General features: G+C 37.6%; 1 protein-coding gene across 5 annotated transcripts in view; it reads left to right on the forward strand.

The window, feature by feature from the left end:
- MAP3K19 (mitogen-activated protein kinase kinase kinase 19) overlaps positions 1-13,980 on the forward strand; it is a 33,657-nt gene that overhangs the window by 15,786 nt on the left and 3,891 nt on the right. Inside the window, exons 4-9 of one of the 5 annotated variants that reach the window (XM_004674696.2) lie at positions 189-267; positions 1,092-1,351; positions 4,493-4,536; positions 6,372-8,783; positions 11,474-11,632; positions 12,929-13,626. In XM_004674696.2, coding sequence (XP_004674753.1) covers positions 189-267; positions 1,092-1,351; positions 4,493-4,536; positions 6,372-8,783; positions 11,474-11,632; positions 12,929-13,626 — 3,652 coding nt within the window. The remainder of the gene's footprint in view (positions 1-188; positions 268-1,091; positions 1,352-4,492; positions 4,537-6,371; positions 8,784-11,473; positions 11,633-12,928; positions 13,627-13,980) is intronic. The other 4 variants (XM_004674697.2, XM_012726064.1, XM_012726059.1 and 1 more) reach the window with 4 other exon arrangements.

Raw genomic sequence — 13,980 nt, forward strand, 5'->3', positions numbered from 1 at the left:
CTCTTTAAGCAAGGTATTATTTTGGACTAATCATTAGTAAAGATTGCTATACTTCAGTCTCTGGCTAATGTCCATTCTGTAATCATTAAGAATAGTCTACATATACCCCAAAAGAAAATGCTTCTTCCTGTTAACACTGGAATTCATTTCTTTTTTCTTCCTTCTATCATAATCATGTATTTCCATAGGTGTTGAGATTATTGTTACTTTTCCAAAAGATGCCCCTGACACCCAAGAAATAAGCCAAGAAGATTTAAAGGAAAACAAGTAAGGAATATTTTTTGAAGTGATAGATTGTAATTTAAGGATGATATGACACTTGCATGGCAATCTGTATTTTTAGTAAATCAGCCCCGCTGTAAAGCAGGAGTGGGAGCAGGTGAAAAATATTTTAGAATTTGTGGGCCATATGGTCTCTGTTGCAGTAATTCAACCCTGCAATTTGTAGCTTGGACTACAGTAGCCATAGACAACATGTAAGCAATGGGTGTGACTATGACCAAATAAAATCACAAAAACATACTAAAGGGCCATGGTTTGCTGACCCTGCAGCAGTACTAGTTAAAGTGTGTTTCTATGGTCCTGGTAGTAGTCTATGATGAAGGCAGAATCTAACTTGAAATTTTAAACATATAAAAAGTTGAATAGTAAGTTGACAGAGTAATTTTATGTTCATTGATTTGATATTGAGAAATTGGGTCTTATTTTTACATTTTAAAATTTTCTTTCATGTTTATAGTAATTTACTTTCATCTACAATGGACTAGAAAAATTTAAATAACTGGTGCTTCACCAAAAATAGTTTGAGAAGAACTGGGCTGATGAATGCATTTAGAGAAGTAAAAGGGTATGCCCTGTGTTTGCCCTTTGCTCCTCTGACTTCTTGGCTCAAGGAAAAGGGGACCTGGGGAAAACTAAAGTAGGGAGTGTAGAAGGCAGGTGAGATGGGGAGAGAGGTGGAGTGTGGAGAGGCCTTACCTTTCAGGAATACACCCATTCTTCTGAATAGCACATCTGTCAGGCTGAACTGAAAGCTGGAGGTATAAAAGACATGGGGAGTGAGTTTTAAATTGAAACATTTGCTTTTTTAGTCAGACAATGTCAGTACATCAAGAGTGGGCACAAGCACACTCTGTTTCTGCTCCAAATGATATTGAGATGGTGGACTTCAGGACAAAGACGTTGACCACAGGCTCTTTACTTCAGAAGAGAGAGGAAAGTTCCAAGGAACTCTGTGATATGAACTTGGGCTTTTTGCTGCCAAGACCTTGCTTAGAACCAAACATCTCCAAATCTGTTGCCAGAGAAGGTGTTCCTCATTTTCTGAAAGAGCAGCAAAGAAAATCTGAAGGTGAGTCAAAACCTTATTTAAACAGATTCCTTTATTCTTTCAGTCAACAAATGATTATTTATAGTGCCAGGCATTGTTTTAAAAGCTGGAGTTAGAGCAGTAAACAAGACAGACTATAATCTTTCTGTTGTGGGATTTACATCTCATGAGGTTGAGGTCAGGGAAGGACAGACAATATACTAACAAACAAGTAAAATATACAATGCTTTAGACAGCGATATATACTATAGAGAAAAATAAATGTGAAAAAAGAAATGCAGCTGTTTTGTATTTTAAATAGGGTGAGTGTCAGATAGCAATATCAAGAAAGTTAGTTGAGAAAATATCAGAAGAGGGAGCGAGTCATGTATATAAGGGGGAAAAAAATCCAGGGGAATATTCCAGAAGGCAAGTGCAGTTGGATCAAGGAAAGTTGGAGCAAAGGAGATTTAAACTGTAATGGGGGTGAGAACTAATTATATAGGGTCATGTGATACATTAGAAAGATTATAAGTGAAATGGGGAGACTTTGGAGATTAATCTGACCCTCCAAGTTTAAGCACCCAAACTCATGGGTGTATGAATATGTATACTATGTAGATATGTATATTGTATATAGAGAAACTAAACAAAGGGTCAAACAGAGACAAGCATAAAAGCCAACCATAAAAGCTGACCAGATTTGAAGCATGAAGCAGGAAGAAGGGGAAGAGCACAATGGACTGTGGTGGGTGACTGTGGGTGCTTTGCTGGTTGGGGAGCTACGGTGACCACACCAGAAGGGAGAAGTTCTATAGTGTCAAAATGTTAACAAATATGTAAATTAGTGATCCTTCATTAAATAAATAAACACCCAGTAGGGCTCCCCAGGCCAATTCCCTTCTTTTTTATTTAAGTGAAATATAAAAAATTTAACAATCAATATATGTTGGTTAGAAACATTTAGAAAAGATACATGAACAAAATTAAAAGATAATAGGTACAAGTAGTATTTTAAGATAATTTTTTTTCTAGAATGCACCTCCATACTTCTAAGTAACATGTTAATTGTAGTTCTTGACTGTTCCAGTTAGTTCTTGTCTGCAAACATTTTAACATTACTCTCCTCACACAAAGGCAATTCCCAGTCTTCTTGATCTTGTGTTTTTTTAAAAAAATCAATGTTCAGTGCTTCCATTATTGTGACTGGGTAAAATATTTACAGCTGAGCCCCAATGTATGCTATGGTTACATTCCTTTTCTTTGGAGATGTTATAGCTGTCCTGGTGTTAACAACTGTCTCTCTTAATCATTAGCTTATTTTCTGTGTATTTGTTAATAGTTTGCTCCCACCCTGTAAAACACACCAGGCAATCACCCACTGGTTCATTTTGGTTTTTAAAAGACTGCTCCTGAAGTCTCTGGCTGCCTATTTCACTGTGTGTTGCTTGCTCTTTGCACCTGATGATCAGTCATCTTCTAGGACTCTCTCACTATCATCTAGGAAGTTCCCTTGATCTGTCTGTTGTGCTGGACTCTTGAATACTGGGTACATGGTTTCTTCTTTCTTGGTTTACTTGTTTTAGTGGGGTGCTTTTTCCAATAGCTTTCTGAGTGGAGTGTATTAATGGTAGCTTTTCACTCTATTTCCTTGTGCCCTTCTCTTTCTTTCAGTTTGAGTCTCTGCATTTTCATGTTAGAGACTTTTCTCACCACGTGAACCTTGGTTTATCTATTTGTATTGAAGAGGCGGCACTAGGAAGTGCTGGGTGCTCAAAAGGGGTTTGTTGAATGTCAGAGACCTAGACAGTTGGTTGAGAGCGTGTGTGCAGTGTCATTGTGCTGAGAGAGGCTTTCTGTTCAACTGTTCTTCCCTAAAGAGGGATAAGTCAAGTTTCTGCCTGTAGGTTATGAGATTGGGATTTCACATGTCAGTGTGCCAGATATCATTAGTCATCTTCACTCCAGCTCCCTATTTCTTCTCTCAATTGTACATAACTCCTTAGCATCTTTTTTTTAAGCTCTCCAAAGAATGAACTTCCAGTCATCTACGAGGAAAGAAGAGTAACTCCTGATTAGTGGGCAGGTCAGAGAGTCTGGAACTATCTCCTTACACAAACATATAAACAACCCATTGTTTCAGCCTTGCCTGCAACTTTTCCTTCAAAGGCAGCAGGCACCTTCAATTCCTGCTTCTTTCTGGGACTCTTGTTTCTATTCAGTTACCCCTGCAGGCATGGAGCAGAATAAAAAAAGGTGAAAGAAAACTAAATCATTTATTATTCTTTCATACAGTTTTGATTCTCAAAAATTTTGTTAATGTTGCTTATATATTGTGTTATCCCTTGGGTATTTATTCTTGTCATTGTTTTTATTTATATTTTTAAATTTTAGATTTAGTGAGGTTTGTGGAGAGAATAGGAAAAATACATACATTTAAAATTATAACTGTAATTCTATACACTTAAGAAGGCTTTCCATTTCTAGATTGCCTACCAGAAAGATCTTATCTCTGCATTTCTACCAAAAATGTTTAAGAATGCCTTTCTACCCTTGGATCATTCCTGACACTCTGGATAATATCTATTCAAACATTCTCTGAGCAGGAGTCTCCATGTTCAGACAGAATATAAATATAAATATAGACATAGTCATAAATGTAAGTTATTAACAATGTTGATATATACAAATGTTTTACCATACAACGATATATACACAAATAGTATACACACACACAAATCACATGATACTTAATGGTGGGTATATGTTTCAAGAAATACATCACTAGGCTGTTTCCTCATTGTGTAGACCTCAGAGTGTAATTGCACAAACCTAGAGAGGACACCTACAAACCTGGGCTGCATTTAGGGATCACTGTCATATACATAGTCTGTCTTTACCAAAATGTCACTACATGACTTATGACTATATATCAGATGTATGTTAAAAACAAAATTATATGTGGAACAACAATCTTCTTTAGTGGCAGTAGCCTAAAATTTTGTGCAATTATTCTATAACCACCTCCATGTACATTACATTTAGAAAAACTCTTAATTTTGACAACTTTTCTTCAAACCTTAGTACCAGCATCTCTTCATTCCCACACCCTTGCATAAGACTCACTGTGTTCACTCTACTAGAACACTGCCTAATTATTATTATTATTTTTTGTTATTATAGAATTTTCTACCAATGCTTTGAAGTATAATAGCCAAAGAATTGAGGTAAGATTAGTTTTATTAGATTTATTTTTTATTTGAGAATTAAAACCAAAGAAATTTGTTGTCAGAGATTAACTATCAAAGGATTCAGAATCAAAACCCTCAAAATATAAACAACTTACTATAGTTTATAGAATAACAATTTCTTTATGTATCTAAAAATTAGGTGATTCTTTTTGGCATTGATAAATGATTTTTGCCTCCTCTAATTTATAGGTTTATGCAAGTCTTTCAGCTATAGGAATCTTCTGAATCCTCTGAATCTTTGAGAAAGTACATAGATACCACTTAGTATGGTAACAGTTTATTGACTGTTACTAGGAAGATATTTAAACCCTGGAAAAATTTGTCTTTAGTTAAGTTGTTTTTGAGAGGTGAAAGAAAATCCTCTGTGCAGTAACCCTGGGGGAGGCAGGGGAGAGGGTTGTATCTCACATACTTCTAACACTCTAAGTTTCTAGTTTCAACTTCCTTTTCTTTTCCTTGCTTAAACACAAGTGGCAGTATAATGAAATTAATTCTCAATTGTAAATATAAATATTCTCATACAATTAGATATCTAATCTGTATACAATGAAAAGAAACATAGTTTATAATTTAACAGCTATAAAGCTGAATATTATATTAGGTTATACTGACCTCTGGAGGTTGATAATAAAAATTAGCTAAGTTCAAAAATAGTTGGAGTGCGAAGGAGAATTAAAAACCATTTGAGGTTGGTAACTTTTAAGTGTAAAGTGTTAAACTTTCATAAAGTCTCCCTTTACAAAACAATTCATCAAAAGCAATGGGGAGTAAGGCTTCAGATAGTTTTGGTCTTTGTTAAAGTAAATAGGAGCAGCAATTTTAAACTTTTTTTAAAAAGATTTATTTATTTATGCATACAAGAAGTGGGATACAGGCCAGAGGTGTGGGGGTGAGAGGATTCACCAGAGACAGAGTTGGGAACAGAACAGGCGGATTGACTGAAATACACTACTGAGAGGAGCAGCGGGCAAGGCAGAAGAGGTCTGTTGCACCATGTGAGTTAGCTGCCTGGCTGGGTATAAGACTTGTGTTGCAGTGGCTGTGGATAGCATCATAATGCTGAGATTTAACCCCTTGCATCACCAAGGAGGTCCAATTTTAAACTCTTGAAAGAGGGAATTTAAAAACTCTTAAATCAATCCCATGTAAAGTAAAAAGAAAACATGAGAAATAAAATTTTAAATTGTTATATATCATAGTACCTTTATTTTAATATGTATAAAACACTGCTCTGTATATCCATGATAATCTTTTGTTTGAAGTATTATTTTATCTTGGTTCAAAAATAAAACACTGGGGCCCTCCCTGGTGGTGCAACAAGTTAAAGCACAGCACTATGAAGCTATTGCAGCCACTGCTTGAGCCCCAGCCAGGGGTGACCCACATGGTGTGGCAGAACTCTCCTGATCTGCCTGCTGCTCCCTTCAGCAGTGTATTTCAGTCAATCTGCCTATTCTGCTCCCCCATCTGCCTCAGGTGAATCCTCTCTCTCTCTGTCTCTCTGTCTCTCTCTGTCTCTCTGTCTCTCTTTCTCTCTCTCTCTCTCTCACACACACACACACACACACACACACACCGCACTTCTGGCCTTTCCCCCCATTCTGTATTGTATAAACAAATCTTTAAAAAGAATAAAACACTGGGAATGAGATTTTATTTTTAGAAATTGTGATCTCCAGGATAGCTTTGCTCTTTAAAGACCTTCCTAAAATAATCCTAGAATCCCTTGGGATTACTTTAAACCAGTTAATATGTGTTAATATGATATGTATATATATATTCTGCATTCATTAGCTTTTTCTGTCTTTCAGTGTCCTCTGCCACAGTTGTCACTCTTGCCCATGAGATCTGGTCTCCTTACTATCCCTCAGAATCACAAGGATCAAAAAGAGAGAGAAAGAACTATTCCAAGCCTCATATCCTTCATACCTAAACTCTCAGAGCCTATGAGTCGATCTAATGAATTCAGAACATCAAACAAACAGCAGGAAAACCCCTTGAAAGTGTTTGTGGGTCAAACTCTCCGGTCCTCTGATAGCTTCATTTGGTCCAGAAACTTGTGCTCTTTTTGGAAGGCTAACCATCACAAACAACACCTGCAGATGGAGGATAATTGGAAATCCACAGAAACTGAAAGATATGAGAAAATTGAAATGTCTCACTCTGACAAAGGACAGTCTCTGTTGTCCTTTGAGAACTTTCAGGAAGGTGCTTTTCCTACAGACAGGGAAATGGGTATTGACTGTAATGATAGTGAAGTGAAAACAGCAGAAGAGAACTCTCCTTGTCACTTACTGGAGAAAAAAGAGGATTACAACAACCATAAACAAGATTCAGATGTTTTATATACTGAGCCAATCAAATTCCAAGAAGTTCAGCATTTAGAAGTAACTCCAGGCCAGGAGGAAGAGACTGAAAATGATAATGCTTATTCAAAAGACACTTCAGCAAATAAAGGTGAAACAGTTGAGTGTACTGCACTTAAAAGTTTATCCAGTGTAACCCCTGGTAGTCCCATTGAGAAACTCACAGGAGGTCATAGTGGAATGGAGACAAACATAAAAATATCAGTAGCAAAAGCAGCCAAACCAGTGAATGGGTTGGTACCTCTTACCCACATCACTTTCCCTGTACATGGGACTCCTAAGGAACCAGCTATAGTCAAACCAAGCCTCCAAAAAAGAAAGGGTTCCCTTCATAACAACAATAGCTGTAACATACTTGCACCTCAAGAAAACGATAGGCATAAAATGAAACCCCATAGAAATAAGGTAGATTCAAAGAACAAGACCAGTAACAGGACACCTCAAAATTTCATGATTTCTGCTGAAGTTTCCATTAAGCCTACCATGCATAAAACTAGCATAAAAACTCAAGTTTTCCCAGCTTTAGGACTTGACACCAGGCCTCAGCAGTCACCCAAGTTTCAAAGGAGAACACCACAGATAGAAAAGAAGCAATCAACTTACCGGGCTCTAAAACCTAAAAAGCAATCATTTCCTTGCATCTGCAAAAATCCAGGAATAAAAAAATCTTCTGTTCCTCTTTCTGTTCAACCTACAGAACCAAGACTAAATTACCGAGATCTTAAATACAGTGATATGTTCAAAGAAATTAATTCAACTGCCAATGGACCTGGAATCTATGAAATGTTTGGGACTCCTGTCTATTGTCATGTGCGAGAGGCTGAGCGGCATGAAAATAAATATTATCGAGAGAGATGCTTGGCTCCACCTGGCAGGTGTAGCACCAATAAATGTCGATCTTCACACAGTGAGAGAAACAGCAACAGCAGAACAAGGCTTTCTCAGAAAAGACCACATATTAAACCCCCAAAGACTTCCCTTGGCATTAAAAAAAAGCACAAAAGTTTAATTTCTGAAGAGAAGGACTGCAATAGTATAGGTAGCAACCTACAAGATATTGAAAATGGTGATGGTATATCAGAACCAAAGTGGCAGATGAAATCTTCAGAAAATGACTTTCTGTCTTCCCAGGGTGAAGTTCAGCCCATGAATTTGACTCAGACTTATGAGCAGTCCAGTGAACAGAATGAATTCATTCCTGATTTGTCAGTTGTTGAAGAAGTCTCTATGGAAGAGTCCCTTGATGAAGGAGACATTTCTAACAATCAAATACTTACTGCAAGTCTTAGAGAGCTGCATGAACTTGAAGAGCTACATCACCAGACCCCGTTTGTTTTTTCTGAAAACAGCTGGGCAGTGCCCAGTGAGAAGAGTTCCAATAATCATGTACTGCTAGAAAAGCAGAATACAGCATCTCTTGGTAAAATAAATGCCAACCAAATATTAACTACTGATCTAGAGTTTGATAGTATTTCAGATAAGTCTAAAATTCCTTTGAGTTCCTCTTTCCAAGAAAAACAAGAAAGTGCATTTTCCCAAACATATCAACACTGGGCACATTCTTGGGATCATGGTAGTTTAGCTAGTAAATCAATTATGTATCAAAAGTTTGGAAAAACTTTAAATGACACAAATCCAATTTCACAAGAAATTCTAGACTCTGTGAAGAATGAAGAATTGACAGATGAACTACTAGGTTGCTTAGCTGCAGAACTATTAGCACTTGATGAGAAAGATAACAATTCTTTCCAAACAGTGGCAAGTGAAACAGATCCTGAAAACCTGAATCTTGTCCTCAGTAGAAGAGGAAACATGAGGCAAGGAATGGGCATAGAAACAACAAATGTCAAAATACAGGTTGGTATAATTAGTCGAAGATCATTGGATAGAAAGGGACAATCTGGTAGAAGGAAATGAACACCGCTCCTGAATTAGCTCATCATTTAATTCCAAAAAACATATGCAGACACGTAGTGACCATATCTCAAAGATTTCCCGACTGAAGCATTTGTTCTAAGATGGGTTAGTACTTTAATGCACAATTATTTTTGGTGACTACTGTGTTTCTGTCACTGGGCTAAGAACTAGGAACATACTGCCAAAGAAGCATAAACAAAAACTCTTAAATGTTTAAATTTTTGTTTGATATGGATTGGGGGTAGGGGAGAAGAATATCCACAGTTGGATTTTGTTTGTTTCAATTCTCACTGACGTATGTGAGCCTCTTGAGTAATCAAATTTTAGAGACACTATATTTAGCTGAAATATTTTTAATTTAACACTAACTTGGGTATTCTCAGATTATATCAAATCAGGAGTAATTATTTTAAGTAGTTGGTCTGAAGAATATACAAGGTAAAATTTACACAAAGCTGGGTTTATTGATAACTTACCATGTATAAGCTCAATGCATTACTTTGTCTATAAAGGATGATTTATAAAACTCTACAAGATAAGTAGTAAAAGTAATATTAAGCCCCATTTTGCAGATGAGGAAATGAGGTTTAGCACATCCCAGTGAGAAGCAGAGCCAGACATTCTCATCCAGCCCCATACTCTTAATCACTACACAGAGGGATCACTCCTTGACTTAAAAGGCTAATTCTATCTTCATAGTGAACTTGATATCTGCTGGGAGATGGACAGTGATTCTGAGTAGCCTCCAGGCTGGAGTGGTAGGTGGGAACATGTGTGTGCTTGGCTGTGTGTTTGACTTGGGTCTACCACTCTGCCATTTCAAACTGAAAAAAAGCTGCAAGTAAGATTAGTTATAAGAAAAACTAGTATGTATAATCAGTCTGTAATCCTACTCTGCAGTGATGGAGTGAAGAACTGATTTTTTGTTTCCCAAGTAGTCTTTACATTTCAATTTTGATAGAAACAGGATAGGATTGGGAGGAGGAATCCAAGTGATCCTTTGGAATCATGCATGTTCATTTGTGAAGGTGATCCTGTAGGCATTCTTAAAATGCCTTCACTATACCTCTGCATCTCCATTATCTTTTTTTTTTAAAGGTGCTAGTGGAGGAAATGAAAACAAAGTGTAAATGAAAGCAAAGTATATTTTGCCCCTTATCAATCAATTGGGAAACTTAGTCTAAGTTCTATAGATACTTGTTTTCTGACTTCTGGGGCAGGGCCTCTCAAAGTTTACTGTGAATTCAGATTCTGTGGGCTCACATTAAACTGTCAATACTGGTTCAGTATGTCTGAGACCTGAGATTCTGCATGTTTAAGAAGCTCCCAGGTGATGCTGGAACTGTTGGTCTGCAAATTCACTTTAAATTTAGCAAGGGTCTAGAAGACTATGCATCTTCAATGTATTGTGACTGGTCTTCACCACCGCCTGTTATGTGGGTATGTGTGTGTGAGAGAGAGAGAGCAAGAGAGATTGTAAATGTGTATATGAATGGGTTTGTGTGTATATTGAAGAACTGATTATTGAAAAGACAAAGGATACTTATTCAAAGCTTGCTATTGCAAAGGAGTTAGCAATGATCCCTTGCATTTTGAAAGAAATTCAAAGGCAGACAGAGGAGTAGGAAAGTTTTTTAGTGAAAAAAAGAAAGGTTTTGTGTTGGTTAGAAGTTGATGTTTTGAAAAGCTACAGATGCACTAACTTGGTGGGACAGCCTATATGATTAGTTAAGGGTGAACATTTGGCTTTTTCTAGTTAGTCCTAAATTAGACAGAAATTAAGAAAGCTGTCAGTTATTAATCAAGTCCTGGCTGTTTGGATACAGTTATTGGACGGCTTATTTGACTTCCTAGACTGTTTGCTAGAGATACTGGTCTGACTTCCTACAAGTCTGACTTGTAGATAGTGGGTTGGTTTCCTCAGCTGGTTATTGAATATACTGGGTTGGTTTCCTGGGATGGTTGCTGCAGATGTGAATGTAATTTGAGTGTTTATATGTGGGGTGGCCATATTTGTATTTTCAGTCTTTAGTACATATATATATTGCTTCATATATATGTTTATGGATTGTTTGCATATATTTTGTGTGCACATCTTTGTGTAAATGCATATTGAATATGTGAATGCATATTGAATGTGTGTGCATGAGTATATATGTCTATGTATTTGTGCTTTTTTGGCTGTATGCATGATTCTATTTTTAAATGTGTCTTCAGGAACAAGTTCACAAGGATAATGGAATTATGAAGACAAAGTTGAGGATGGGGGACTGAGAAGACAGCACATACTGACTTACTTATTCATAATAGAGACCTTGATTGAGTGAGGTCATTCTGAGAAGACAGTGGTTAAGAGCTCTCCTATGTGGGTCCAGAGATTAACACACTTTCTCCTATTAAGTATGTAAGCCAGATGTGACTTACAGTTGTATACAATTATCATACCTGAAATACACAGATAAGGTATAATGTATGGTCATTTACCTGGAAATGTATGTATACAAAGATTAACCATGGACAATATACATGGGCAAGAGAAGGTGCATTTGACAGAAAGACTGTATACTCCCACTTCTTTCCATCTCAGTGACTCAGAATATAATGGTCAGCATTCTCTCTCATTCTTCTAGAGTTATAGTAATGGGTTCAGGATATATGACAAGGAAGAAAAGTTTCTCAGCTCAAATGAAAAGAAGACATTTCCTGAAAATAGTGAAAATAGTTTAAAGTATGAAGAACCTATCATGTGGACCAAGGGTGAGATCCTTGGGAAGGGAGCCTACGGCACAGTAAGTTAAATGGGAAACATGATGAACCATGTTTCCTACTCTTCTCTACCTCCTTTCTCTTCTCTACCTCCTTTCTCTTCTCTAATCCTTTCCAACCTTTCCTGTCATAATCTTTAATGTAGAACTCATTCCATTGAAATAGGAAACCCAACCCAAAATGACTTGAAAAGGACATGTAACTCTTAGCCCTGGCCCTGTGGACAGTTATAGGGGTCACACAATGCTGTTGGACCTGGCTGGTCTTTAGCTCTCTTTCTCAGACTCTTTGTGGCAGTACAATGAAAATTGTACTTCTGGCCAAGTTCAGTGGCAAGAAGTCTCTTTACTCAGCAGTTCAGGATATTACACTACAAGTTGAAAGACAATAACAAAATATTCCTCACATTTTGTGAATTACATGAAAAACCATCTGAAGCCTTAACATTCTAGGCAATATTATTGACTGAAAAAGACTAATTTCCATATAAGACCTGTTTGAACTCTATTTGGGGACATTCAATGAAAAGGTGGGAAACCTAAAACCATTGAAATCAGATGACAGGGAGACTGCTAAATTGCCCCAAGACATATCTCCATCTCCTTAGAGCTTTGGCACTTGAAATAGCCTTATTTCATTTTTAGAAACTAGTTTTCTTAAACCATTGTCTCAGGTAGCCATCTACTCCACAGGTAGATACCTGTAAGGTAAGTATCATTATCCCAGTTTTTTTTTTTAAAGATTTATTTATTTATTCGCACAGAACTGGGGTACAGGCCAGAAATGTGGAGGGTGAGAAGATTCACCAGGGACAGAGTAGGGAGCAGAACAGGCAGATCTATGAAGTACACTGCTGAGGGGAGCAGCAGGTGGGTCAGGAGAGGTCTGCCATGCCATATGGATCCCACAGGGGCTCGGGGCAGGCGGGAATCAAACTCATGCGGAAGTGGCTTAAGTTTCTTAGTGTTCTGCTTTAACCCGCTGCGCCACCAGGGAGGGTCTATCCCAGTTTTTTAATGAGCAAAATTGAAGTAAAAAATATACAGCTTACTCCAACTTACATGGAATGGTAAAACCAGAATTCACATCAATCCAGGCCACTTAGCTCTAAGTCATATCCATTCACCATTCTGCTCATCCCCAATTTGGTACCCTTGAACCACTGAGTTTGTGTAAATATTTTGCTTTTAAATAGGTAGGTATGTATTAACTTAAAGATAAGTGTTTGGGAGGGGATGGGAAAGATAACTGTCACATGAATCATTTTGTGAACAAGGTTGGTAATTTATATTGAATAGTAAACAGTTGTTTTGCTTTAGGTATATTGCGGTCTTACTAGCCAAGGACAGCTCATAGCTGTCAAACAAGTGGCTTTGGATACCTCTGAAAAATTAGCCACTAAAAATGAATACCGGAAACTGCAGGAAGAAGTAGATTTGCTCAAAGCATTGAAGCATGTCAACATTGTGGCCTATTTGGGGACATGCTTAGAAGAGAACATTGTAAGCATTTTCATGGAGTTTGTTCCTGGAGGCTCAATATCTAGTATTATAAACCGTTTTGGGCCATTGCCTGAGATGGTATTCTGTAAATATACAAAGCAAATTCTGCAAGGTGTTGCTTATCTCCATGAGAACTGTGTGGTACATCGAGATATCAAAGGGAACAATGTCATGCTCATGCCAACTGGAATAATAAAGCTGATCGACTTTGGTTGTGCCAAGCGTTTGGCCTGGGCTGGCTTAAATGGCACCCACAGTGACATGCTTAAGTCCATGCATGGGACTCCATATTGGATGGCACCAGAAGTCATCAATGAATCTGGATATGGAAGGAAGTCAGACATCTGGAGCATTGGCTGCACTGTGTTTGAGATGGCCACAGGGAAGCCTCCCCTGGCTTCCATGGACAGGATGGCGGCCATGTTTTATATTGGAGCACACCGAGGGCTGATGCCTTCTTTACCAGAACACTTCTCAGAAGATGCAGCAGACTTTGTGCGTGTGTGTCTAACCAGGTAAGAGACTAAAAGCTGGAGGAGGAGAAATTCCTAGAGAGTTTGAGCAGTTGATATTTCCCCTGAATTTATGGCTTGCTAGAAGCTGTATTTCAGTTAAGAAATCAAGTATGGTGTGATTTTGTGCTGAAAGGAATTATAATTAGCCATACTGGGTGTCAGGATACAGGGGATAATGCTTCAAGACGAAAGAGCCTCAATTAAATATCTTACTGGGTCCAGACAATAGTTCCCCAAGTCAATGGGTGTACAAAATTTACTAAAGATTTTATTTACTAATGGAATGTCCTTCCACAAACCAGCCATGGTAATATAACATCACCTGTGCTTATGTTTCCCTCTTTTTTTTTTTTT

Source organism: Condylura cristata, unplaced genomic scaffold (assembly GCF_000260355.1).
Source record: "Condylura cristata isolate star-nosed mole 26May11 unplaced genomic scaffold, ConCri1.0 scaffold00002, whole genome shotgun sequence".
Taxonomy (NCBI): domain Eukaryota; kingdom Metazoa; phylum Chordata; class Mammalia; order Eulipotyphla; family Talpidae; genus Condylura; species Condylura cristata.